At 33.4% G+C, this 26,298-nt stretch overlaps 3 protein-coding genes across 6 annotated transcripts; 2 read left to right on the top strand and 1 right to left on the bottom strand.

Moving 5' to 3' along the window:
• Positions 1–1,646: 1,646 nt before the first annotated feature.
• Positions 1,647–7,664, top strand: LOC103492574 (mitochondrial phosphate carrier protein 1, mitochondrial). Of its 2 annotated transcripts, XM_051088380.1 has the most exons (7): positions 1,786–2,243; positions 3,451–3,800; positions 3,892–3,935; positions 4,878–5,092; positions 5,732–5,856; positions 6,199–6,261; positions 7,061–7,147. In XM_051088380.1, the coding sequence occupies exons 1-6, from the start codon at positions 2,103–2,105 to the stop codon at positions 6,212–6,214; spliced, it is 891 nt and encodes a 296-aa protein (XP_050944337.1). In that variant the 5' UTR covers positions 1,786–2,102; the 3' UTR covers positions 6,215–6,261; positions 7,061–7,147. The 2 variants fall into 2 exon arrangements, with proteins under 2 accessions (XP_008451215.1, XP_050944337.1); XM_008452993.3 differs by lacking the exon at positions 6,199–6,261 and having other exon boundaries at positions 1,647–2,243; positions 7,061–7,664.
• A 3,402-nt stretch (positions 7,665–11,066) lies between these two features.
• On the top strand, positions 11,067–17,293 carry LOC103492573 (calcium-dependent protein kinase 26). Of its 2 annotated transcripts, none has more exons than XM_008452989.3 (9): positions 11,067–11,233; positions 11,560–12,432; positions 12,954–13,097; positions 13,776–13,928; positions 14,422–14,537; positions 14,724–14,891; positions 16,063–16,287; positions 16,659–16,805; positions 16,929–17,293. In XM_008452989.3, the coding sequence occupies exons 2-8, from the start codon at positions 11,661–11,663 to the stop codon at positions 16,779–16,781; spliced, it is 1,701 nt and encodes a 566-aa protein (XP_008451211.1). In that variant the 5' UTR covers positions 11,067–11,233; positions 11,560–11,660; the 3' UTR covers positions 16,782–16,805; positions 16,929–17,293. The 2 variants fall into 2 exon arrangements, with proteins under 2 accessions (XP_008451211.1, XP_008451212.1); XM_008452990.3 differs by having other exon boundaries at positions 16,919–17,293.
• Positions 17,294–17,847: 554 nt separating this feature from the next.
• Positions 17,848–20,697, bottom strand: LOC103492572 (uncharacterized). Of its 2 annotated transcripts, XM_008452987.3 has the most exons (4): positions 20,230–20,697; positions 19,344–19,993; positions 18,637–18,840; positions 17,848–18,105 (listed from the first exon to the last, which is right to left on the bottom strand). In XM_008452987.3, the coding sequence occupies exons 1-4, from the start codon at positions 20,480–20,482 to the stop codon at positions 18,073–18,075; spliced, it is 1,140 nt and encodes a 379-aa protein (XP_008451209.1). In that variant the 5' UTR covers positions 20,483–20,697; the 3' UTR covers positions 17,848–18,072. The 2 variants fall into 2 exon arrangements, with proteins under 2 accessions (XP_008451209.1, XP_050944251.1); XM_051088294.1 differs by lacking the exon at positions 17,848–18,105 and having other exon boundaries at positions 18,349–18,840; positions 20,230–20,672.
• Positions 20,698–26,298: the final 5,601 nt, after the last annotated feature.

The following is a 26,298-nucleotide window of genomic DNA, read 5'->3' as shown; positions in this document are numbered from 1 at the left end:
ACAAACATTTAATATCTCTACTTGTTACGTATAATTCTACTTCCTAGAATCCATAATATTATTATCTAAAAACTTTAAAATCTATCAAAACTTTGGTTTTTTTTTCTTTTTTTTTTTCACATACATGCAAATGTGTGTAATGTTTATATTTTAAAGATGAACGGTAAACACAAAAAACGAAGTATTTACAAAATGTAGTAAAAAACTTAAATTGACAAGAGAGAGTCCATTTTCTATATTTTATTAATAGTTTTAATATTTTGCTATTTTAAAAAATATTTCAAATATTTTAAGTTATCTCAAAGTTCAATAAAAATTATTATTATTAATTGTCAATATTCAAATTAATTTATATTAATTTAATTATTCGTATTAATGAATTTAGTTGTATACAGTTACAATGCAATTTTAATTTTAATTTATTAACTAAATAATTAATTGATATAACAATAAATTAATTTATTTTAAATTTAATTCATCGTAATTATTTAAATTTACTTTCTATAAATTATTGAATTAAACATAATTATTTAACTTCAGGTCATTGATTATTTCGGACGTCCGAACACAAACATTAATTATTCAAGACAGTTCTAGTTCAAATTACATATATTATTATTTACATTCATAAAATAATACCTACAATTTAAATTATTAGTGTTTATCGATATCTATTATCAATAAAATCTGAATTTTTATTATATTTTAAAAATATTTTTATTCATCTGCTAATTAAAAATGCCTCATAATTATATAGGGTAGAGTATGAGCATTTGAATAGTAATAATAACAGAAATTCTTATGGATAGGGAAAAAAGAAAAAGAAATTATTTACCAGATATATTAAAAAAACTTAAAATGGGCTAGGAAGACTTTTATAGATATATTGGTAAATAGTCTTAATATTTTGCTATATTTAAAAATGTCTCTAATAATAATCGAGTAAAGAAATTAAGTCCAATATAATTTTTGTCAACTTTGAGTCTAGTTCAATTTTAATATAGTGCCAATTTTGATTCACTATTTTGTTATGTTAGAAACATTTGAGTTATTTGGTAAAGACTAATATCATTCTATGCCATAAATTTTAGATTAATTTAAACTCTAAACTAATAGTTGTATAGGTTTAAATCTTTTAACTCCCGTTAATTGTACAAGTTAACACATTTTCCCGATTACTTAGTTAACACCTCTTTTCGATTACTTTTTTTCATTTCTTGATGACAAAAGACAAAACGATAAAATCAAAGAACTAAAAACTCTTGAAAGGGTTAGAGAGGAATTCAAGGAGACATGATAAAATGTAGATATTTCGTTAGGGTTTTCAATAAAACATTAAATTCTATGGACTAATGAAGGCTAATAAACCTAACTATACATCATCTGATCTGATGACATAGTATAAAACTATTGTCTTAATAATATTCTAACAACTACATCGAAATATCACAAGACATAGTCAAAGCAAACCATTTAGGATAATGAGTTGAAAGAGAATATGGATCAAAATAGAATTAGGATTTAAATCGGATAAATTAATAGTTTATATTGATGTTATTCTTAAAATTTGAAGTGTAAATTTGACATTTTCCCCTCTACTTAATATAGAAACGTTTGGTACATTGCTTTGATAACAAAATTGCTTCCCATATTCGAAAACCCACACGTTAATTAGGTGAGTCATGCCGCTAACCCCAAAATGAAAGGTTGAATTCGTTCGTCGTTGTCTAGATCAACGACTAAGAAGTGTCACAAATTTATTCCGAAGTTTTTGGGCCATATATTTTCCCACTGCGAACGTGGCCATATTCCAACTGTGAACGTGGCCATATTCCCAGCAAGGAAGTAAAAAATTTCTTTTTACGACCAAAAATTTCCAAAACCCTTCACGTACGCAGAGCTGATCTTCATGCCTACGAGCAGCGCAGTCTCTCCCTTTGCTTATTTCATAAGGTACACACCACTTCTTTCAAAAACAAAACTTTCAATCGAATTCTTTGATGGGTCTCCCTGAAAAAGCACTGGGAACGATTTGATAAAATGTGGGGTTTGTGGAAGTAAGATTCTAGAACAAGAAGAAAGGGTTTAGAGACAGGGGATTGATGAAAGAGGTTGAAGGAAGAAGGGTTTGTCAGGAGTTTTCAGCTGGGTATTATGGTCTTTGTGCTGTTGGAGGAATGCTCAGTGCTGGGACTACTCATCTTGCTATTACACCTCTTGATGTCTTGAAGGTTAATATGCAGGTAATTTTCTGTTTTCTTTGTTACGTTTTATACTCATTATCTCCTGTGAGGTTGTTTTGATTGAAGAGGTTGTTGTTGTTCTTTTGTTTTCTTCAAGAATGGTTCGTTAAAATGTTAGATAGTTTGTGACTTTATTTGTAGTATGAGATTGAGAAAAGAGTTCCTTCTCCATCCACCTTTAGCTTTCAAAGAGAAATGTCGGTTTTTATAGTTTGTTGAGGTCTGTGCATTGTGGGATATTTGGGGGTAAAGGAACAAGAACGTATGGAGAAGGATCACAGTGATATTTGGTCCTTGGTGAGGTTTTATGTTTTTCTTTGGGTTTGGGGTTCAAGACTTTTTGTAATTATCTTCTAGGTAATATCTTACTTAGTTAGAAATCCTTTCTTTAGAGAGGTTCTGTAGACTTGTTTTCGTAGTACTTGTATCTTTTCATTTTTTTTCTCAATGAAACTAGTTCCAATTAAAAAAAAGTAGCGAAGAGATGTTGAGCTTCACATTTTGGGACGTTTTGTCATGCCATTTATCACCCTTTTCCAGTACCGTAATTGCTTGCTTTGGTTTGTGGATTAGATTCTTCTAATTTTTTAGTTGTAGAGATGCCAGTTAGGCTGCTGTTTTTGTTCAGTTTGTTCTTTGGTTTGCTTCTTTTTTTCCCGTAGAAATGAACAACATGATGCACTTGAAGATATACCCTAGAGTTTCCTCTGGGATGTTCGAAAATATCCTCCATGATTTAGGATCAAGAATTTTCGCTGGACCATCAAAATTCAGGCCAGAAATAATCATCATAAATGGTTTTGGCAACTGTGGCTAGGCAGGTTCAGTACTAACATAAGGATATGACTATCAAATCTCTCAGTATAATTATATCTCTCTCTTTCTATCATTAGATATTTAGAGAGAAAGAGGTTTAAGACTTCAATTTGAAATTCATGATTTGAAAATGCTTGTTGTCTTTATATCTTGCTTTAAGAGTGAATGAAGCCTCTGGCATTTGTGGGGGTGAACCATAAGCATAATTCAAGGAGTAGGCTGCCAATATTCCGATTCACTTTCAGAAGTTAATCTAATATTTATACATCTTTTTTAGTGATTCAAATACTAGTTGGTCCTCGGTTTTTCCATCCATTTATAGTTGAAACAGAAACCTGAAAATAAAGCTAATCTTATGACTTACGACTTATGAATTTGTTTTCTTCCTTAGGTTAATCCAATCAAGTACAGTGGCATTTCTTCTGGTTTTTCTATTCTTTGGAGGGAACAAGGTCCTTCATCACTTTGGAGAGGTTGGTCGGGAAAGTTATTTGGGTATGGAGTTCAAGGCGGCTTCAAATTTGGTCTCTATGAGTACTTTAAGAAGTTCTATTCCGATTTGCTGGAAGGCCATAGTAGAAGTTCCATATACTTTCTCAGCAGTGCTTCTGCTCAAGTTTTTGCTGACGTTGCTCTCTGTCCTTTTGAAGCTGTCAAGGTCAGAGTCCAGGCACAACCCTATTATGCCAAGGGGTTGGCTGATGGGTTTCCAAAGTTATACTACAGTGAAGGTCTTTCGGGGTAAGCAATGAGAACTTGAAAAAGAATATTGCATGTCTTATCTTCTTTTCCATCTTCGATAGTACTCATCTGTGTGTATCTTTTACTACAGTTTCTACAGAGGCCTTTTTCCACTCTGGGGAAGGAATCTTCCATGTAACATCTCTGACTCAGTGCATTTTTTTTAGCTCTGATATATGTTGTAAGAAACTTTATGGCTTAGATACAGATGAAAGATATTCATTAACATTTCTTACATCAGAAATTTGTAACTTTCGTTTTCAGGTCATTGTGAATTGCTAATGTCTAATACTTCAAAAGCCTGATTACCCTTGCAATTTTTTTTACTATGTCATGCCTTGTGAAATGCAAAGAAGTTACCTAGAACAAGTTACTTAGGCCCCTTTTGACAACCATTTGATTTTCTTGCTTTACAATTTCTTAAAATTAAGCTTATTAACACTACTTCGACTTGTTGATTTCTTTGTTTTGTTAGGTACTTTTGGGAGCATTTCAAAAAAATTATAACTTAAAAAGGCATAGTTTTTTAAAGTTGTTTTTATTTTTAGAATTTTGCTAATAACTCAAATGTTACACAGGGAATATGAAAACTATGGTAAAGAAATTAGAATAAACAATTACAATTTTAAACTAAAAATCAAATAGTTAGCAAACAGTGCCTTATATTTTGTTACTTGGTTGATAAAATTGCTCGTATCTTCTTCTACATTCTCTGCTCGATAACGTGTAAAGGTCATCACTTTTATCCATACTCAATTTCATTTTTATGACACTGAGAACTTTACAACTAAGAACAATACCGTTCAATGCAAACTAGAAAACACTTGGCCTTTTCACTTTTTAGATAAAATTTCAGTGAAAGTTACTACGAATGTTGTGAAGTTACATGGTGTACGATGCCAACTTGGTCCTAAACGGGCATAAAAACATTGTTGCATTTAATGAACAGTAAAAGAGAATGTTGGAGACTTGTCAATTGAATCAATAATAACTTACTTGTCCGTGATTCTATGTTTTACTGAGGTGGTTATTCTCCAGGTTTTGATTTGTGGTTCATTTTTTATCTGTCTTTGACAGTCTCCATGATAATGTTCTCAACATTTGAGCATTCAGTGAACTTCATATATCAGAATATCATTCAGCGCAGAAAGGAAGATTGCTCGAGAACCCAACAGCTTGGTGTTACATGTTTAGCTGGCTATACAGCTGGAGCTTTCGGTACTTTTGTCTCAAATCCAGCTGATAACATTGTTTCCTCTCTTTATAATAAGAAGGCTGATAATGTGCTGCAGGTGGGCTCTCTCTCTAAGTTTTTAACAAACATGCCTAAGCATACAGAAAAGATCAAATCTTAAACAAGGCGCCCTTAATAAAGCATTTTACTGACAACCCTTCCTTTTATGATAAAAAGATTTAAATACTATCTGGGTTTCTAGTCTTTTGGTTTTGCTTCATTTGTTCTCTTTTTTTTAAAATGTTCATTTTGGTCCTTGACTTTCAACTTTAGTTTATTTTGTTTCTTATACTTACAAAATGACCAATTTAGTCCTATATAACAATGGTCATTTTGGCCTCTTTGTTTTCATTTTTTAAGAGGCCAAAACGATCCCTTATTTAGTAGTGCTATAGTGTAGGCACTAAAATAGACACTTTGAAAGCACAAGACAAAAATGAACTAAAGTTGAAAGTACGATGACCAATGTTAACATTTTGCAAATACAAGACCAAGATAGTTTTTAAACCTAATGGCAGTATTCTTAAAGGAAGTGTCACTTTCTCCTCAATCTCTAATAAAAAGCTTTATTGTTCATTTTTTTAACCTTGCGCTTAAGCTCCAAAAGAGTATTGCACTTTTGTACGCATCACACTTTTAAGAGCTCTTCTCAAGAGATGACGTAAAACTATGTGGTGTCTGGATTTTGTTCTTGCAGGCAGTGAAGAAGATAGGATTTGGAAATCTATTTATTAGAAGCCTTCCTGTCAGAATTACAATTGTTGGTCCTCTTGTTACTTTGCAGTGGTTCTTCTATGACACCATTAAAGTGCTAAGTGGACTGTAAGTGTATTTTCTACACTCTATTACAGTACTTCCTGATATATCTTTTTTGCTTCTGGTTACAATTTCTTCTCCTATGCAATGGGCAATAACTTCTAATGTATTAAGGGAAAAAAGTGCTTAAACAACATAGCTATCAAATGCATTAGAAGTGGAGACGAGGGTTTTCTTTTTTTTCTTTTTTTCTCTCTCCTAAAGAGACGTGCACCAAGTAAACAAGATAAGTAATTACAAATGGTCTTCGAGATCAAAGCCTTTGGGGGAAACAAAATCTGACAAGCAATCAGATATCACTGAGATTCATTCCCATACCTCTAAACACTCTTTTATTCTGTTCATCAGAGTGCTCATAAAATAGCCACACCCTGCAAACCACAAAAACAAAGGAAGAGTGATCATGGAAAGGTATGTTAATCTATTGGGAAAGAAGGAAGAATGATTATGAGCCCTTTTATTCCATGATGGCGCCCTCCTAGTTTTTTGCTCCAAGCCCCGTAGTTAAAAATTAATAATTTAAAATTGAAGCCTGTTTAATAATTTGGTTTTTTTTTTTTTTTTTTGAATTGTGTTTTTCTTACCATTTTTTTGCTCTGGTTTTGATTGGCGGAGGTCTGCACATTAATATAAACAAGAATTATAATGATAACATGAACTTCAGATTTTTCGGATATTTTTCCTCTTTTTTGTTTGCTTTGTTTTGTTTGTTTTATTTCCCCTAATACAAGCCAAAGTAATATGTTGTTTTCAACTCAAAACAAAAGTTTCGACAAATTGAAATCCGAGAATTAAAAATCTCTATCACATCATATAGATCAAAATAATAAAGAAGATTCAAGTGATATCCAAGTTTTTTTTATCTTTTTGGGTTAACATCGCTATGTTATTGCCTTGCAATTCTCTTATATAAAGGTTATCTCTTCTTTTTTATCCCCGATGCTTATACCAACATAATTGAATTCGATAGTCGAACGGACAAACTTTAAATTCAAATATCTTTGAAGTGACAAGTTCTAAGATATTTAATTATTGAATGAGTTCTTTAGACATGTAGTTATGTGATTTGAGGTACATGTAAACTCGTTCCAACACTTTAAATTAAAAAATTGTAAAAAATATTGTTGCAAGCTAAACATTTTATGATTATTAGCCAAACTAAACCATTATGTCTACTTCTACCAACTCTTTTTTGTTTTCTATAATTTAGGCCTACAAGTGGAGGGATCAACAACAGGAAATTGGAAGAAGCAAAACTATCAACTTAGAGCTTTCTGGTGAAGGCAAGAACTCGTTGATGGTCAACAGGAGAATGCATACTTTGAGAAAATGTCAATTACCAGGTTCACACTTAACAAAAACAAGGCAATTTTTTTGTTATTATTATTATTTTTATCTCCTATTGCCATTTAAATAAATTAAGTTTTGGTTGGGTCTCTGTTGCTTTGCTAAAGCCACAAAATTTGCTTCTTTTTTGCCTTCCTTTGTTCTTTCTTCCCAACTAGCTGTAGTCTTAGCTGAAGAGTGACAGAAAAACTCTACTTCTGACCAAATGTCCTGAGGGTTATAGTAAATAGCTTACTGGAATCCTTATAATTTTTGTTCGATCGCAAACTTATCAGTCGAAATCTGTATTAGTCAGATATTTGAATTTCTTCTTTTATAGATATTTTTCCTTCTGGGAGGAGCTGTAGCTAATGAAGTAGAATGGTGTTTCTTTTGTTGATCTGCATAAGCAGTTGTATATGATGAAATTAATATAGAAAAACACATTTGCTATTATATAGATATATATAGATATTCATTAAAGTTCATTGAGAAATCTCTATTGATATGAATGCAAATGAATTTGGAAGATGCAGTTAAAATTATTGTTTAGTTCCTGGACTTTTGTAAGATTGATGACATGTTTGAAAGTAACTATAGAGAAAGTATTGTATATAAAATAATACACAATCCTCTTTTGTTACAAGAAACTAGGGGGTCCCACTCATAGAATGACCAAAAACATTAGGCACAATATCTAAAATAGATATTGGTGAGATATTAGTGGATCATTTATCCTTACATACTATATATATATATATATATATATATATATATATATATATATATTAAAATTGTATTTACGATGGTCATTCTATGAGTGGGACTCCTCATTTTTTGTAACAAAAAGTCTTGTGTACTCTTTCCTTCTGTTCACCCAAAAAAGTTGATGTATCCCAAAATTATATGAGAAATTATTCGAAGACGCATGAACTATATTTAGTAGATCTCGAATTCATGTCAAATAATTATTATTATGAAGTAACTAGATTACACTAAAACCAATATGGGAATGTCATAGAGGCAAAGTTAGCTAAATTTAAATGTTCCATGCATTTCAATGTTTAATAAACATAGGATAAATTTGATCATCGAATATATAAATGACATGATTGCATTATATAATTTGCATTACAAATATTGGTTTTAGGTTGTAATTGGTTGTCAAAGTTGACAAATCTTTTGTGCTACAGAAAGATGTGGAATCATGTCATTCAGAATTATGTTGATAGTTTCTTCTTTCTTCCTTTTCCCCCAATGATTTTCCAACTCCAATAATTGATTTGGTTGGTGCTCACAATGTACAACTCATTTAAATTTTCATTTTGGCAAAAAAAAAAAAAGTTTTATTTTCTAATTATCCATCTAATTAATTTAGATGTTCTGTCATATAGTTCAAACATATCAAACTATAACAATAATTAGGGATTTTTTTTTCAAAGTATAGCAAATTGAGCCAATTTATTTACTAATTTAATAACTGGGGGACAAACACTAGTAGATGTTTGTTTAGGTAATATGAGAGGACTAACTGTTCCAATTTCAATTTGCAAATCAATCTAGGTCGGCTTACTAATGAAATATTCTAAGGAACTATGGTCATATTCGTCTATTCGTAATAAAAGTTAGTATAATTGTGAAGAAATTTCATGGGGTTAATTGTAATGGACACAAGCGTAATTTATGGTAGCAAAAAATGTGCAAGATTCATACTTTTTTTCTCTAAAAATGTGACAATAATGATAACTATAACCGATTGTAACAATGTCAAAATGATTTTTTTTCTCTAAGAGTGTATCTATAATCCAAACTGTAACAATGACAACAAGATGACCATTCACTTGTCAATTGAATTCCGACTTTTGTTTATGGATTTGGCCATGGGTCATACGTATTAGTACGAGTGCCAAACGAAACTAAACTACACTAAACGTAGTTATATGAGATCCACTTTTTAATTATCATTGGTTCATTCCCATCATAGAGAAGTTAATAGGATTTTAGAAGTTAAAAAAAAAAAAAAAAAAAAAAAAACCCCAACAATAAAATGGAAAAGTGAGAAGAGAGAATTAGGAAAATTACGAGAGCATGAATATTCTAAAAATAGAAAGGTATAGAGAGAGAGAGAGAGAGAGAGAGAGAGAAGGAAAATGGGAATGAAGTGCACGCCCTCCACGCGCTAGTGTGACGAATTTAGAAAATCTAAAAATAGTGTTTGTGAATTAGATTTTATCCTTCCGGAGAAATAGGACATTGAAAGTTGAAACCCACCCGACACCACATCCCCAATCTTAACATTCCACACCCTTTTTTGTCCACACGAACCAATCCTAATTATTAACCAAATACAACAACCAAAGCTTCCCACCTATAAATATTACTCCCTCAAATAAGTTCTTTATTTTTTATTTCTTTAACTTTCAAAATTTTTATTTTTATTTTTATTTTTATTTAAGAAATAAACATTTTATAATTTTAGAGACAACCAAACCAAACCAAACCAAACATTTTATCCATAAAGTTGCATTCCCACACCAACATATATCAATTAATACACATTTTCAAAGTCAAACCTATCTGTTCATTAACAATTAACAGCAACATAATTGAGGGAAGTCAAAATTTTATTTTAAAAAAATTCATTAATAGTAAAAAATATAATCCTAACTAACAAATCCAACTTAAAAATGGAGAAGCCAAATGTTTAAAAACCTCAAAATATAATATAAAGCTCTAAACTTTAAGCACCAAAAACATCAATCAAACAAAAATTTATAGTTCAATCACGTGAGTCGAAAATCTTTGTAGAATCAATACGAGTATAACTCAAGCAACATAGTGCTTACATTATTGATCTCGAGATTAAAAGTTTAATTTTTTTTTTCAAAAACAAAAATTAAACCATTATCACTGATTTATACATGATTTAATTTTCTCGACGTTCCAATAGTTTAATCTTATTTTCAGTATTTATGCAACACGTTGCATTGAAAACAAAATGTGCACACAAAAAAACATCTATCATGAATCAGAGAGACGAGATGGAAGTCGATATTTTCTTATATATATTATCTAATTATGTTTTTTTAATCCGAAATTAGATATATTGTAGTCATGAAATTATATAATCGCTGAATCGATTAAGTGGATGTTAGAAAACCTAAGGAATGATTAAAAAGGAAAATACATCAACGTGAATTTTAAATCTAAAAAATTGAAATTACTTAAAAATAAAAGACAAAAGACAAAGACAAAGAAAAAAACAAAAATATATTTGTTAAAAACATGAATCCATTTTGATGTTCAACCTCAAACCCGTGAGCGCAAGTCAAACGGGATCTGTCCTCTCTCTCTCTCTCTCTCTCTTTCTCTCTTTTCCTCGAAAACGCGTAATTCCCATTTTCCTATGCTTTTTTCTCCCTAATTTTATACGTTTTGGATATTCTTAGACATTGTTTTTTTCTTTTTTATTATTTACTTCCCAAATAGGTTTTTGAATTAGAAATAGATCGTTGACTTATTTTGCTATCTTTTAAATCCAAATGAATTACACATACAAATCCAAATTTATATCTTAAGAAATAAATTAATTTTCAAATACTTTTAAGACGAAATTAAACATTTAAGTTTTATTATAGGTAAATTTGAAAATTTATGAACCTACTAAATTCTTCAAAATTTGAATAGAAATTAAAAAGGTAATAAAATTGAAGGAGTAAAATCAACTTTATTATTACGCAAAAAAAGACAAAAAGAAAAGAAAAAAAGGAAAAAAAGGAGAGGGTGGTGGTAGCTGGTCAGCACTGACTTCCGATGTTTCTCAGCAGCAACATCCGAAACAAATAACAAATCGGACTTGGTCCCCCGCTTATTTTTATTAATTATTAATTATTAATTAAACTTACTTCATCCTTTTCTTTTCTTTTCTTTTCTTTTCTTTTAATACCCCATTTTTATCCCAAACATTTTTCCAGCTCAAATCATTTCCTTTCACTGTTCCCATGGATTCCATTTTTGTTTCCTCCATTGCTACACCACCATCACCAACATCAATCCGGTACCTTCTTAATCTCCTTTCCCTTTTCTCTTCTTTCCTCCCCATAATAATCTTTTTGTCCTACTTTATTCCTCAATTATTCCTAAATCCTTCATTTTGACTCTTCTTATTTGGTAATTTCACGATGATGATGATGATGATTCTGATTTCATCTATATGTCCGATCCAGATCTCTTATTTATGTCTTATTATTACATCCTTTCATTTCTTTAATCCCAATGAATTTCAGAACGAATCCCTAATTTCTTCGATTTAGGGATTATTGATTATTGTTTTTATTGATTTTATTTAATTTGTTTGTGTTTTTCGCTTTCCGTTTTTCTTAGGGTTTCGTGATTTGATTGATGATGTTATTGATGAGACTTAACTTGTGAGATTGGGTGTGAGAGACCGTAAAGGTCCGAGTTGAAGTGTGATTCTTTGTTTCATGGGCAATACCTGCCGTGGATCTTTTAAAGGGAATATATTTCAGGGCTACAGCCAGCCCGAGGACAGCTCAACTCCAAATTCTAAGCGCAATACCAACACTTCTGCTGATCATTCACCTTCGAGCATCAATACTAACAATCTTATTTCTCAAGAGTTTGCTAAAGAAAACAAAATCAAATCCAAAGACAACGATTGTAATCCCACCTTCTTAAGTCCCACGAAGAAAGACTACACCATGAGGAAAAGCGCTGAGAACCAAGCGTATTATGTTTTGGGTCATAAGACCGCTAACATTCGAGATCTCTACACCCTCGGACGGAAGTTAGGACAAGGACAGTTTGGAACTACTTATTTATGTACTGAGATTACCACTGGCATTGAGTATGCTTGTAAGTCTATTTCCAAGAGGAAGTTGATTGCAAAGGAGGATGTTGAGGACGTTCGGCGGGAGATACAGATCATGCACCATTTGGCTGGTCATAAGAATATTGTGACTATCAAGGGTGCTTATGAAGATTCTTTGTATGTTCATATTGTTATGGAGCTTTGTAGCGGCGGTGAGTTGTTCGATAGGATCATCCAGAGGGGACATTATAGTGAGAGAAAAGCTGCGGAACTGACCAGGATTATTGTTGGTGTTGTTGAGACTTGTCATTCGCTTGGAGTTATGCATAGAGATTTGAAGCCAGAAAATTTCTTGTTGGTTAACAAGGATGATGACTTCTCTCTTAAAGCTATAGATTTTGGCCTCTCTGTTTTCTTCAAACCAGGTGAAAAGAAAGTGCATTAGTTACTCTATTTACTTATGGGTTTTATTTCATTGATGAATCAAATATCCCGTTAGATATGTGTTTCAGCAATATTGACTCCTTAATTCTGTTTATAGCACGTGTAGTAACTATTCTCATCCTCACAGTAAAATTTGATTAGTAACTATCGTCCTCATTAATCATCGGTGGCATATTGATGATAAGTCATATGATAATCCCCAGAACGGGTTAGAAAACATTTGTATTGAAATATTCAGCTTCTTTAAGGAAAAGGATTGAGACTCCGGGAATAAAACTATGCATTATGCAGAACAACTGAATAGGAATGCTGCAATAGGTCAGAAGGAGGTAATTCCCGATCCTTTACTAAAAGATGCTGAATATTTCAGCTGATTGAACCACCACATTTCAATGCTAGAAGATTAGCTTGCTTGACTTAAGCTTCTTTTTCTTCCATTCGTATTTCTTTAATCGTCACATTGAATAGTTTTTCATTGCTGACATGCACAAAACCACTTCAGGTCAAATCTTCACTGATGTTGTTGGAAGTCCTTACTATGTTGCTCCAGAAGTACTTCTCAAGCACTATGGACCGGCAGCGGACGTGTGGACTGCAGGGGTTATATTGTATATATTGCTAAGTGGTGTGCCACCATTTTGGGCAGGTACTTGTAGTTTTCAAACAAAAACATTACAAGAACCTAAATGAGTTGTTGCCTATTGGTTGAGGAATTGGGATGGGGTGGTAAGGGTACTCAGATCCTAGGCATTGAGTATTGACCCATGTGGATCAGTTGTGAGTTTTCCAGTTTGGTTTGTAACTCTTTATTTCTGGTGTTTAGAGTTTTGGGAGCTCGGCACAGGTGTTGTTTGAGAAGTCCCTTCTGAACTTGCACATTGGGGAGAAGGGTCGATTTCTTTGGCTTCCGGGGATGTGCGCTGTTTTGTAGGTGGTCTGGGGTGACTGGCACAATAGGGTTTTAAGAGGTGTTAAGAGGGACCCTGATGAGATTTTGTCCCTTGCGAGTTTATCATGTTTCTTTGTGGGCTTTGAATTCAAAGGCCTTTCGTTACTATTCGACAATCGTTATTTTGCATAGTTGGAGTCCCATTTTACAGATGGTTCTCCTCCTTTTTTGGGATGGTTTTTTTGTTGTCCTAGCCCTTGTAGTTTTTCATTTTTTCTTAATTAAAGTCGCCTATTCACATTATTAAAAAAAATCATTTGGACCAGTTGATTAATAACAAAATCCTTGATATCTATTTCTCTAGGCACTAGTTGAACAATACCATAGTTATAAAAAGAGCTAAATAGTTGTTTTCTCCCTCTTCTGCACACTCAGAAACTCAACAAGGAATATTTGATGCGGTGCTTAAGGGACATATCGACTTCGACTCAGACCCTTGGCCCCTAATATCTGACAGTGCAAAGGATCTAATAAGAAAGATGCTATGTTCCCGACCATCAGATCGTTTGACTGCACATGAAGTATTATGTATGTTTACTTTTCAACGTCTTAAGTTTTTGTGAATGTAGAAGTAAAATACCTGTGACGTATGGAGTTGAGAAAAAGTAAGTTTCTTTTTAGGTCTTTAATACTTTTTTCCGCAGTACTGGACCTGTATGATATGGTCACATGCTGCTGGGTATTCTTGGTTGTTGTCGTTGAGGCCCTGTAATAAAGCGTTTAAATTGTTCTAGATAACTTCAGAAGTTCCTCTCTGCAATGTGTATTTTCACCAAAATATAATTTAATCTGAGGACTAAATCAGCTTCTTTTTTAATATGGAAAAAAAAAATAAAGAAACCTTTTAACATCCCTAAATTTTTTAGAGGACCAAGGATATCTTTTACATGTATTTCTTGATTAATAAAATTTTATATCCAAAGATTTTCTATAGTTAAGAATATTCAAACCTCAAGAATTAAATATTTGTCGTCACAAATTGAATAACAAAGTGAGTCTGATTATTATTGTACCTGTTCAGGCCACCCTTGGATTTGCGAAAATGGAGTTGCTCCTGATAGGGCTCTTGATCCAGCTGTACTTTCTCGACTCAAACAATTCTCTGCAATGAACAAGTTAAAGAAGATGGCATTACGAGTAAGTGTATTAACATCCATTTTTCCAAGGTGGGAGAACTGAAGTCAGACACCCATTTAAATGTTCTTTTTTCAAGTTTGCATCGAACATCTTCTAATTGGAAAAGCTTAATGCATGCTTGCACTCACTCACACTGTTGGCGTCAACAATATTGAGGTTTATAATCTACATTGTTTGTACCATTAGGTGATTGCTGAAAGCCTTTCTGAAGAGGAGATTGCTGGCCTAAGAGAAATGTTTACAGCTATGGATACTGATAATAGTGGTGCAATTACTTTTGATGAGCTCAAAGCTGGTTTGAGAAGATATGGTTCGACCTTGAAAGATATCGAAATACGTGACCTGATGGATGCGGTAACCTTTTTGCATGTCTTGGGGACGATTTACATTCCTTTTGCAGTAGCATATTTTTCTTCTTTTCACTGTCACTGATTAAATAAATTGTTATCCCCTCTATTTTATCAGCCTACATGAAAAATCAGGTTTAGATAAGCTACATCTCTTTTCCCTTGTGCTATTTGGTTCGAGAAATTTCTATCTTCATAGCATTCGCTGCTTATTCCTTGAGTTTTACTAGTCACATTCCTAGTAAAAATCAAAGCATCAAGTTCCTTTTTGGCTTTTTATGGGAAAGAAACTTTCAAACCACATGTGGATAAGATAGCTAAAGTAGCGGTAGACTATGTCACTGGACAATTTGTCAGTGGAGAATTTTATTGGGGCTAACTATTTTGGTTCTTGATAGCTACTGGAATTGTGGCCTTGTGGGCAATATTTTTATTTTGGGGGTGACTGAAAGGACAATGCTTCACAAATCACAAATATGCTTTCAGTTGATGTCCTCTTTTGTTATTCTTCTTTTAAATGGTCTGTGTTTCAGTCTGAGCCTAGACTTGGATACATCAAGGGTTTCCCTTGTTAGGCTTACTGTTAGGAACTTCCTAACAAGAAGAAGATCCGAGGTTCTCACCCAAGCCCTAGATCACTCCACAGAACCCTGTCGCCCTCCCCCCACCTCCCTCTATTATTTGTAACTGCCCTAGTAACCACACTTAACAATAACTACTAGTAACCACCCTTAGAGACAGTAACTACTAGTAACTTCCTATCTATCCAAATACCCTTTCCAAACCCCTCAACTGACATCATACTAAATATCTAGAACCTAACACCATACTAAATACCTAGTACCTACCACTTACCTAATGATTCAAACACGCCACCTTTAGGCAGGTATTACTCACTGACCGCAAACCTTAGCCGACAGGACAGTACCGCCCCTGGAGCGTTTTACTAAATATTTGCGTGTCAAAATTTTGTCTGTTCTTTTTGTCGGGTTTCCATCCTGGAATTTTACCAATTTGTAACTTCTCTCACTGGATAATGAAAGTTGCTCGCGTTTTTCATTAAACGGAAAGAACAATTTGTTTCTAGTCATCTTTGTTGAAATTTTCATCAGAATCGGCATGCCTTTAATGCTTGCGAGTTGTGAACCCCTCTAAATTTTACTTCATTTTGTTTCTAGGCTGATATTGACAATAGTGGAACAATTGATTATGGAGAATTTATTGCGGCAACCATTCATCTCAACAAACTAGAGCGTGAAGAACATCTTGTTGCAGCTTTCCGATACTTTGACAAGGATGGAAGTGGTTATATCACAGTTGATGAACTGCAGCAAGCTTGCGCTGAACATAATATGACCGACGTATACCTCGAGGACATAATCAGAGAAGTCGATCAAGATAATGTAAGTCTTACAACTTTCTAGAGAATTATGGCTCTTGATATTTCTCTATTAGAAAAAGAATGGGAACAGTTTTGATCATAAGTGTAGGGTTATCCACCCGGTTCATATCATATGTGTGTACAACCGTGAACATTGGACATTGCGAAAGAGTTTTGAATGTGCATATAAAATTAGTAAAGAAAAATGAGACAGGTTGATGAACTGGAGAAAACTGAGAATGGTAGCATATTTAGAGTACCCATATTGGATTATTGGTAAAAACATAGTGCAACTTGGTTCGATTTTCCTTGCAGAAGATTTATCTGTTATAAACAGAACGGGCAAACAAAGTGAATTGTCTTTTCTTGATGATTTTTTGTTGTGTAATGCAGGATGGAAGGATCGATTACGGTGAGTTCGTTGCCATGATGCAGAAAGGCAATGCAGGAATTGGAAGACGAACTATGAGAAATAGTTTGAATTTGAGCATGAGAGACGGACCCGGTGCTCTTTAGCTTCCGAACTGCATGCTTGTACAGGTACCGGTCGTCTACCAATATTTATTTCTCAATTCCATTTCATAGGCAGAGGACCACCTAGAATTCCTAATTATCGAGACTTTGAGCGAACCATTAGACATATAATGACTTAGAATTCTGCAGGTTGTACAGCGGATATAGAGCTGGGGAATTGACACTTTCCTAACACGATTGAGCTCCTCTTCCTCCTAGTTTCTAGGACTGTTTGCGAGGATTTCTATGGTGAAAACTCAGCTCGAGCATCTCTTTAATATTTCCTTCTTATTGCTGTATAGCCAAATGATGATGTGGTTAGAAATGAACTTTCAGTGTGTGAAAGTGCAAGAGCTGTTTGAGTTGCTAGGTTCTTTTGCATAACGTTTTTCTATTGGGGATTATATTATCTGTTTGTATAGATACTATCTTCTACCTCTGGCTCAGATTTCATTCCAATATTGTAACTTTTCTCTCCATTGCTAATTCTATCAAGTTGCACTTGTTCCACGAAATCAGTAGGCAATGAATAGTTTTATGTTTTATGTATGGAAACTAAATCTGACAAAACTTCTATCTCATTGCAGCTTCTTAGAATGCTGCTGCTTTTGTGATACAGGACCAACTTGCGATTCATTATGCTTGAAAGGAAATCAAAATATATCCAAAATTGTTATATTTTATCAGCCTTTAGTGGGACTTTTTCCTTCCTATAAATGGTTAAGGTTTACATACTAATTTTGAAGTGTGAACAGCACATAAAAATCTAACTTTTTGTACAATGACATGATTAATAGCCCGTCCCTCACAAACAAACGAAATTTAATATTGCATCAAGACATTACCATTTGTGTATCTTTTTAGGGATGATTTTGTCAATTTTTCACTTTGTTGTACTTTTGCCACAAATGTTGTGGCGTAGTCAAGATAGGCATGATCATCGCATTAGGGCTATAATATAGTGCGCTTTGACTCATAAGATTGTATTTCGTTGCTTTGTGCTTTTCAAGGGTTCAAGAATTAGCTATCCATACAAAAATCTGTAGAATTAATGCTAACACTAGAGAAATCAATTAGAACAATTTTGTCATATATAAAAACTTCTTGGATGCTATAAGGTTTTGTTACAAAATTTGTAAACAAATGCACACTATGAGTTTTTATATATTTATACTTCATTTAGAATGAAAAACACATATAGCATACTTATTTCAGAGCTTATGTAATGGCTAATGAAGGAGTAATCAGGACCTTCTCTGTAGCTCAATTGAGCCTTCATTCCTTGGTTACTATCTTAAGCAGGGGTCTCATTCACAATCGATATTTCCTGCATGGGAAAAGCAAGCAATGTTATAGACTAAACCAACCATGTCGGGTCGAAGTCAAGAACAAAAGATGACACCAGCTGGTTTTGATTAAAAATCTATAGAAGTATAGTTCAATTTTGTTTTATTTAAAAAAAAAAATTGCCTACTTACTACTACTTCTGAGTTTAGTCCATGTAGAGGACTACCAAACTTGTTAAACTTCTACTACTTCCCAACCAAAAAGAAGAGAGAACGATCCAAGATAAAAAAAAAAGCCTCCGATACATAAAAAGGAAAGATCAAAGGAGTAAATATGTCACTAGAGAAACATGTTTAAGATGGACCAAATAGCTTAGAGGGTCACTCCATATATGAAGTGAAAGCAGTGAAGGTAGAGAGAAGAACTTAGGTGATTACCAGGCTACAACTGTGCACGAATGACGAAACCATAGGTGAAGTGTTCTTTTTTTAGTATATAAACATGTACTCACAAAAACCTAAAGAATTTCATCTAACAGTGAATGAACTGTTCGGTAACTGCGAAAACTTGCCTTCAATTTCGATGTGCTTGAGAAGATGCATCTTGATGTAATTGCATGCCCGTGAGCAAAAAGCCATCCAACTTCACAGTACGTATCCCCACTGTCTTTACTTTCTTTAAGGGAACACCATAGTTGCTTGGGAAGCAGCTTGAGTTCTGATTCAGTTCTCACCGACTTTTGCACATTGTCAGCCAAAAGTTCTTGTATAACATTCTGCAGTCAATTTTCCAATAAATGGAGTTATTTTGTGCCTGTGTAAGTCACCTTAGCATGATTACGGCGACACCAAAACAAACAAATAGACAGACTCTACATTCTTAGTATTAGATTATAAGATGGATTAGTTGCCGTACAAACTTAAAACTAGTTGACCAGACAAACCTTTTTCCGCCAGACAGAGTAGTAAAGTGCATGCCTAAGCTTATGATATAACTTGACACCAATAATTTGAACAATAATGAAGTGGGGCAATAACTTGTTGATGAATAGAAATCACAGAATCACAGATATTGTTGGTGATGCCAGGCGAACCTTCAATTTCATAGTTATAAACATGAACAAGAAAAAGTGAAAATCTAACCTATAAGGATCATAAAGAACAGAAAAGCATTGGATTAGACATGAAGAACCAAAAATCGTAGCATCTAAACTAAAACCTGAGATTTTAGGATCACTTCACCATGCTACAAAAGTACAAGCAAGGTGATATAACTCACAATCTGAGAACCATCAAAGCGGGCAACAGAGACAGGACCCTGCCATTTCCCAACCACCTCAGAAGCTTTCAAGGCGGCCGTAGAAGCAAACGCTGAGTCATTGATGGCACATCCACCAAGTTGTTCTCCATTTCTGAATGGTCCATACCACTGCTCACAGAAAACTTTGATATTCTGCAAGACTAGCCGTGAACCTTCAACTCGAACAACCTGAACAACCCTCACGCGAGATTCACGATCTTGAGGATTAACCAGGCAATGCTCCAACTCCATTAACTTACAAGAACCTCCAACCTCAATTGGCCAGACAACTACATAACATCCACTACGTTGATATCCAAAGGCAGTCACTTCACCATTTCCCCCAATTCCATCTCCAATATTTCTCTCATCAATGCTGTAACGGGTTGCAGCATCGGCTTCACATCCCACCGTAGGAAGTAGCTTTATTGTCTTGTACATGAGAGAGGGCTGCTCAGGTTCTGCAAGAGTTGGGCATTGTGTTTGCCAATCGAAAACCTTAACCTCCCATTCTCTATAAGCATCAGGTACAACGGATTCCGGAAGCTCAATTGGCGTTCCTTCAGAAGAAAAATCCGCACCATATCCATCCCACTCGCCAGAGACGTTTTGAGCAAAATCAGACCAACCTTAAAACGAATAATAATACAAAATCAATTTTCCAAATGTCCAAAACTCGAGCCAAATTTCGTATCAAAGATTTATAGGCATGAAAATGAATTCACAGAACCACCCGCTTCAGTTAATTAGAAAGTAAGAACAAACCATTCAGTCAAAATGGCGTTGCAATTAATTATAATCAGAACTAATAACACAACGAACACAAAATAGAGCAGTAAAAGAAAATTATTCCAATAATACTTACCAGGAGCAGGAGCAGGACAGGAGCTGTAACTTTGAACATGAGCATCTGAAAGAGCAGTTTTAGCGACGACAGAAGAGGCCCCCGGAGAGGCGTTTATACCGATGTTTGAAGACGAACGACGATTACAGTGAAGAATACGCTGCGATTGAAGACGTGAGAAGCAGCGATGATGAAAAAGGGCAGGAGAAGAAACGACGGAGGACGACAAGGCTCTGTTCTGACAAATAACACTGCTAGAAGAAGCGAACGCCATTAAAATCCTAGAAAGAAAGCTTCAATAACTGTTTGTAATTCAGATGAATTCGAAGAAAGTCTCCGGTTTCCTCAGCCCCAGCCTCGCCGGAGCAGAAGGGAATCGGAGAATTTAGAAAGGGAGAAGAGAGAATCGGCGAAGGTAAGTCTGAGAATGAATAATGTATTTGTAATTTGTAAACAAATGGAGAAGAAAAATAGCTCTGCGAAATAAATAAAATAAAATGGAGAAGAAAATGCCAAATTGAACGCAATGTCATGTGAACTGTCCTCAAACGACGTCGCTTTGCTCCATCTGTCATAACTACGTGCAAAGGGACCTCAACTACGTGGCAGATTGTCAGATGACGTTGGATGGGCCGAACCCAATAAGATTTTGTTTTGGACCTGTCTGACCCAATAAGGTGACGCATAAGGCTACTGGGCCCAAAAAAGTTTTGATTTTGGCTTTTCTTTTCGGGAAAAATATCTTTTGTTAACTGCCACAAATGTTTTTAGCAAAGTTTCTATGCCTAAATGAAATGTTAGTTTCTAAATATTTTATTTACTTCATTTCGTTATATTTAAAATATTATAATTTAATTTTCATTTGGTTTAGATTTACATTTCTATTTTTTCTTTTACTATTCCAAGATACTATCTTTCTATTGTTAGTGTTAATTTCTACCGATTAGTTTTAAATAATTATCAAAATTGTAGAAATTAGAAATTTTATGAAATTCTCTACGATTTTCCATTGTTTTGGAGTTCCAATCAATTTTTGTGTCTCAAAAATATACCAAATGTCTTTATTTATAGACAATTTGGCAAACATGAAGTTGATACATGGCCACTAAAGATTGATATTTTCAAGATACACGACAAAAGCGTTGGATGAGAAAGTGAGTGACACATGTCTATAGACACTAAGTATAATGACACATGACTATAATAATATTTATAATACTCCCCTTAGATATCTATTACATATCTGAAATATGTCTTATTAAAACTTACGAGGAAAAAAACATAATGGAAAAAAATCATAGTGAAAGAAAAAAAAGTACATATTTCATATAATTACACTTACAAAAATACAATTTATTCTTTTTCATGAAAACATCACTAGAGATTTCTAAGTCGCCGCAATTTAAGACCATAAGGTAGCGACGTAACAAAGGCGAGGCGCAGCTAGGCTTAGATCTAACCTTTCGAAGGCATCAAAATTCAATTCTTCCTTTTATTTCACTTAGTTGACTTTCTAGTTTGACTGCTTAGCTGTCGAGTGGTTAGGCACTTGGAAGAGACGTAGTTCTAGCTCCCCACTCAAATAATAGCTACTTTTCTAAACACTTTTTAAGGTCCTAGCTTATAGAATCCCTCAAGTGAGTGAGAGTGATCTTATATCTTATAGACCACCCAGCCTTGAGAATGTAGACCTAAGAGAAGCCTATCCTAAATCACACCCTCTATTACTTTCCATTTGCAAAAATATTGTCTGAAACTTATAATTATATTAATTAAGCTGCTAAAGTTTTATTGGCCAATCAGTTTTAAGTCTACGTTATAATTTCCTCTATGAATTGCACATGCATCAATTGCATATCATAGTTTTGTAATATTGACATTTTGAAGAAATCTACAAGTTTTTTAGAATCAATGTATGAATAATTTTCAAATGCACCATTGTTTGTAAGTGGTTTATGAAGACATTTATGGTTTTGTGAATTAGTTGAATTTGAATTTATTTAGATATATGAAAATGTGATTTGATATCTACTTCTCTCTTAAATAAGTACACATTATTATTTCACTCAAAAGATAGACTATGTGAATGTCTTTGAAATTGAAGTTTAAAAAGAATGTTCCGATTCTCAAAGATACGAGACTTGAAGATGCGTTCGACTTCTAAGAGTTTAGATAGAGTTTTGATAGTTAGGTAGTTCACTCTAATTTGTTTTTGGAGTCTTCAATTTAGATGAAGAGAAACTTCCTCTTTCGTAGAGTTTCCAAAGAGCGCAGATGCACCCTTTTGACTTTAATCAATCAATTGGATTAAGAGATTTGTTGGTCTTTACACCAAAAATATTTGTTTGGCACAGTGAACCCAACGCTTATCCAGTCTAATGGTCAATATGCTAAAAATAGGAGAAAACAAATTATTTATCTGTCATGCAACAAAATTATTGAAAAAATGTTTGTTTTATTTGGGATAAAATTACTTTATATTATATTTAATTAAAAGAAAAAGGATATAGTCGGAATATTGATGTGACCGACAATGATAATGTAATAGTAAGGTGTGTAGAACTCACCAATGGTCATACCACACCACACCACCTTTACTAAAATCAATTTTTTATTTAAAGAAGAAGAAGAAGAAGAAGAAGAAGAAGAAGAAGAAGAAGAAGAAGAAGAGTTAATTGGACATATCAAATCATATGAAGGGATCCTTATTTATTCACAAATTTCTTCCCATTATATTAAATTCCCCCACCGACACTCCCTCTTTCATTTTACGCTTTTTTTTATATATTACCATTCTTTTCACTTCCTATCTTTTTTTTTCTTTTCTTTTAATAAAATATATGAAATTAAATGCATTTTACATTTTTATTAGATGAAATTTATTAGAGTTAGTTAAAAAATTAAGATTGTAGTTAAAACATATATATATATGGAATACAAAGATGAAATAAAAACAAAACTAAAATCCCAGTATTAAAAAAAATACAAAGATGAAAAAAAATAATAAAATAAGAACAACAAAAAGGGTGTGTGAAAAAGAGAATATAGTAATGGAGGAGGCAAGGAAAAATAGTAAGCATTGCAAACAGAGGAATTTTGCGTTACTTACACCCAACAAGAAAAAGAAAAACTAGAATTCAATTCATTATGTACTTCAAACTCTTTCATCTCCGTTTAATTGAATTTGCAACCAAGAAGATCTCTACAATATAATCTCTCTCTTCTTCTTCGCCTCAGGACCGGCGATCATCAATCAAATTAGCGTTTTCTGAGTTCCAATCATATTATTCAATAAGATCATAAACCCTGAATTTCATGATCGATTACGGTGGTGAGTACTGTATACAGCACGCTAAGAATATTATTATTTCACTCCGTCATCGAAATTCTTGGAGTAATTAACCGAATCGTATTTAAAAGTTTGAGGAAGACCAACGCGATCAGATCGAATCAGTTTACGGAACTCAGACCTAACTTTATAGAAAAGATGTTTGAATTTGAAACTACCTCTGCAGCAATAATTAGATCCAAGAGCTTTAGTTTCTTCATCATCATTATTATCGTTCATCTCCAGATCTCTAGCGAAGGCAGATTTACGAGAGAGGATCCAGGACCATCCCCAATCCCACCACTTCCGGAGAGAAGTACGGGAGAAATCGCGCATTGACGACACGGATTTGGATCTGCGAAACGAGGACCAGGAAGTAAGGGGCGAAGAAATGGGGTGGATCTTGAAGGAAATGGAAGAGAGCCTTCGGCGAAGGGTCTGAGAGGAATATTGGTCTGGTTGGGAGAGGGGGAGAGCGTCGTTGAGAGGGGGAGTAGGTAGAAATCTCCGGGCTGGAATGGAAGTCATGGCGGAGGAGGAGGAGGAGAGGGAAGAGAGGAGGAAGTGAGAAAGAGAAGTGTTTGGGAAAGAGAGAAAGTGTTTTTTATTGGGATTTTGGCGGGGGGTTGAATATGATTATCGTGGGGCCCCCAACTACTTCTCATCTACTTTTTCTCAAATCTCACTTCCACTTCTTCCTTTTTTCCCTATTAATGCAAAGTATTTAAAACTCTTTCCTTATCTACCATAAATATTATTCCTAAACTTTTTCATTTCTTATAACTATATTTATTATTTGCTACCATTTTAACTATTCTTTGTTACAATATTTACTTATTTTTTTTATCAAACCAAAATAGTCTCAACACCAAATACATACTATTATAACGTAAACTAAAATAATTTATACTTCAACCATAAACCATTTTAATCAAACTATAATAACTCACCTCTTGTCTCAAACATTTCCTAAGAGCGTTCAACAATACTCATAAATAACCTCAATTAATGTTATTTACCTCACTTTTTAATAGTAATAAAAAAAATACTTTATGTCATTGTTTGAAATTAGAATCTACTAAAGGCATGTTAATTATTCATATTGCTTCTCGCAGTTTTAATGAGCATGAAAGTTAGGTCATTTGGTACTCTCGCACTTTAGGGCTATTCGTTTATTTCCCTTTTTTGCTACTAAGGGCTCCTCTCTACTCTTTGCAATCTCGTTTAACTAATTTAATACGAAAGTATTCTCATGGTATTGTCTCTTCCTCTGACCCCCTAGCTCTCTCAGGCTCGTCCTCCTTACTCTCTCATTGATGTGTGTACTCCTACTCATGCATTGTTTCTTTGAACTTTCATCAATTGACCTTTTAGTCATTGGAGTGTCAGTTATAAATGAGTTTAATTTATAGTTTCAAAATATATTGTTCTACTTTTAAAAATAGGTTTAAAATGTGGTTTCAAGTAATTTTCTAGACATTTTTTTAAAATGATCTTTTTCTCTACTCTCTTAGAGCCCCACACTTACCCCTTCTATTCTTCTCTGAATACTATTTTACATATAGATTACAACAAATATCCTTATACTTTCTTCTTTATTTAGAAAATAACTATGTATTTTATAAATGCGTAATATAACCCCTCAATTTTCTTAGATGCTCAAACTTACACTAGGAGTATAAATCCTTTAGAATTTCGAACAGAAATCAAGACCTAAAACTATGGATGATCTAAAATGAAGTGGTGAACCAAATATCCGTTCTATGTCACCTATCACACCTTTCATATCTCAAATTTCATCCAAACAATTTCTAATTGCGAAAGGTATTTCTAAAACGTTTATGAAAATTTAGGGGTAACATTACAACTCTTGAGAGTATTATGACATTTTTTAATCCAATGACGAAGTACAAGATATTTTTCATAATTTAACATTATTTTTTAATTTAAAAATTCATATTGATATTTAAAATATTTCAAACCTTCGTTTGGCCTATTTATAAAAATTCAAAGACTAAAAATATAAATGTTAAAATCTTAGGTAATTTATTGATGAAAATTCGAGAACTAAAATGAATGAATTTTCAAAATGCAGGGGTCCAAGAATTCGAAGATCTATTTGTACACTTGTTTATAACTGTTTTTCTCCATGTCATTTGAAATAGTGTTTTGCACTACCAACTGTGAAGTTGAGCTATAAAAGGTTCAATGGCCAATCCCTACCTATTATAGAGGAGAGAAAAAAACTTTGAAAATAGATGACTCCAATCGGTACTCATTTTGATGCTTTCTTTAAAAATGTAAAAATTGAAGTTGAACTCACTTTTTAAACATTGTGATTGCAAAAACTTCAATATTACCTTCAAAAGGCGATAGGCTTCAATTTGAATAAATATTGGATGGATTTTGATTGTTTACCATTCATTTTGAACAAAAATCTAAATTTGCCAGCTAAAATATAAGCTTCATGATTAAAGTGTACATAAAGTAAAGTTTTAAGTTTACTCCTTAAATTTTTAATTTTCTGTCTAATTGCTTTTCAAATTGAGATTGTAAGCTTCTTAAACTCCAAAAGTGTACATATCTATAGTCACTATTTTTATATCTAAAATATACTTAAAATATTTGAGATTCTTTTAAAAATTACTAAATCTGTAAGTTATAAATTGATTAGCGTATCTAATAGGATCTTAAATTCTTAAAATATTCAGGTAGAAGACACCAAAAAGAGGAGACTTAAGACACTTTTTCAAGTTTAAGAA

The sequence above is a fragment of the Cucumis melo genome, chromosome 1, assembly GCF_025177605.1.
Source record: "Cucumis melo cultivar AY chromosome 1, USDA_Cmelo_AY_1.0, whole genome shotgun sequence".
NCBI lineage: Eukaryota > Viridiplantae > Streptophyta > Magnoliopsida > Cucurbitales > Cucurbitaceae > Cucumis > Cucumis melo.
Note: the sequence above shows the minus strand (reverse complement) of the source record. Positions and strands in the feature narration are given on the sequence as shown.

What these genes read in the sequence shown, in the direction of transcription:
- LOC103492573 (XM_008452989.3), top strand. Translation starts at nt 11,661, where the DNA reads ATGGGCAATACCTGCCGTGGATCTTTTAAAGGGAATATATTTCAGGGC. An exon ending in TGTGCCACCATTTTGGGCAG is followed by an intron (nt 13,098 to 13,775) that starts GTACTTGTAGTT and finishes CTGCACACTCAG; the next exon opens with AAACTCAACAAGGAATATTT. An exon ending in TAAAGAAGATGGCATTACGA is followed by an intron (nt 14,538 to 14,723) that starts GTAAGTGTATTA and finishes TTGTACCATTAG; the next exon opens with GTGATTGCTGAAAGCCTTTC.
- LOC103492572 (XM_051088294.1), bottom strand. Translation starts at nt 20,482, where the DNA reads ATGGCGTTCGCTTCTTCTAGCAGTGTTATTTGTCAGAACAGAGCCTTG. An exon ending in CTGTCCTGCTCCTGCTCCTG is followed by an intron (nt 19,994 to 20,229) that starts GTAAGTATTATT and finishes ATTCGTTTTAAG; the next exon opens with GTTGGTCTGATTTTGCTCAA. An exon ending in GCTTTGATGGTTCTCAGATT is followed by an intron (nt 18,841 to 19,343) that starts GTGAGTTATATC and finishes AATTGACTGCAG; the next exon opens with AATGTTATACAAGAACTTTT.
- LOC103492574 (XM_008452993.3), top strand. Translation starts at nt 2,103, where the DNA reads ATGAAAGAGGTTGAAGGAAGAAGGGTTTGTCAGGAGTTTTCAGCTGGG. An exon ending in TCTTGAAGGTTAATATGCAG is followed by an intron (nt 2,244 to 3,450) that starts GTAATTTTCTGT and finishes TTTCTTCCTTAG; the next exon opens with GTTAATCCAATCAAGTACAG. An exon ending in ATTAAAGTGCTAAGTGGACT is followed by an intron (nt 5,857 to 7,060) that starts GTAAGTGTATTT and finishes TCTATAATTTAG; the next exon opens with GCCTACAAGTGGAGGGATCA.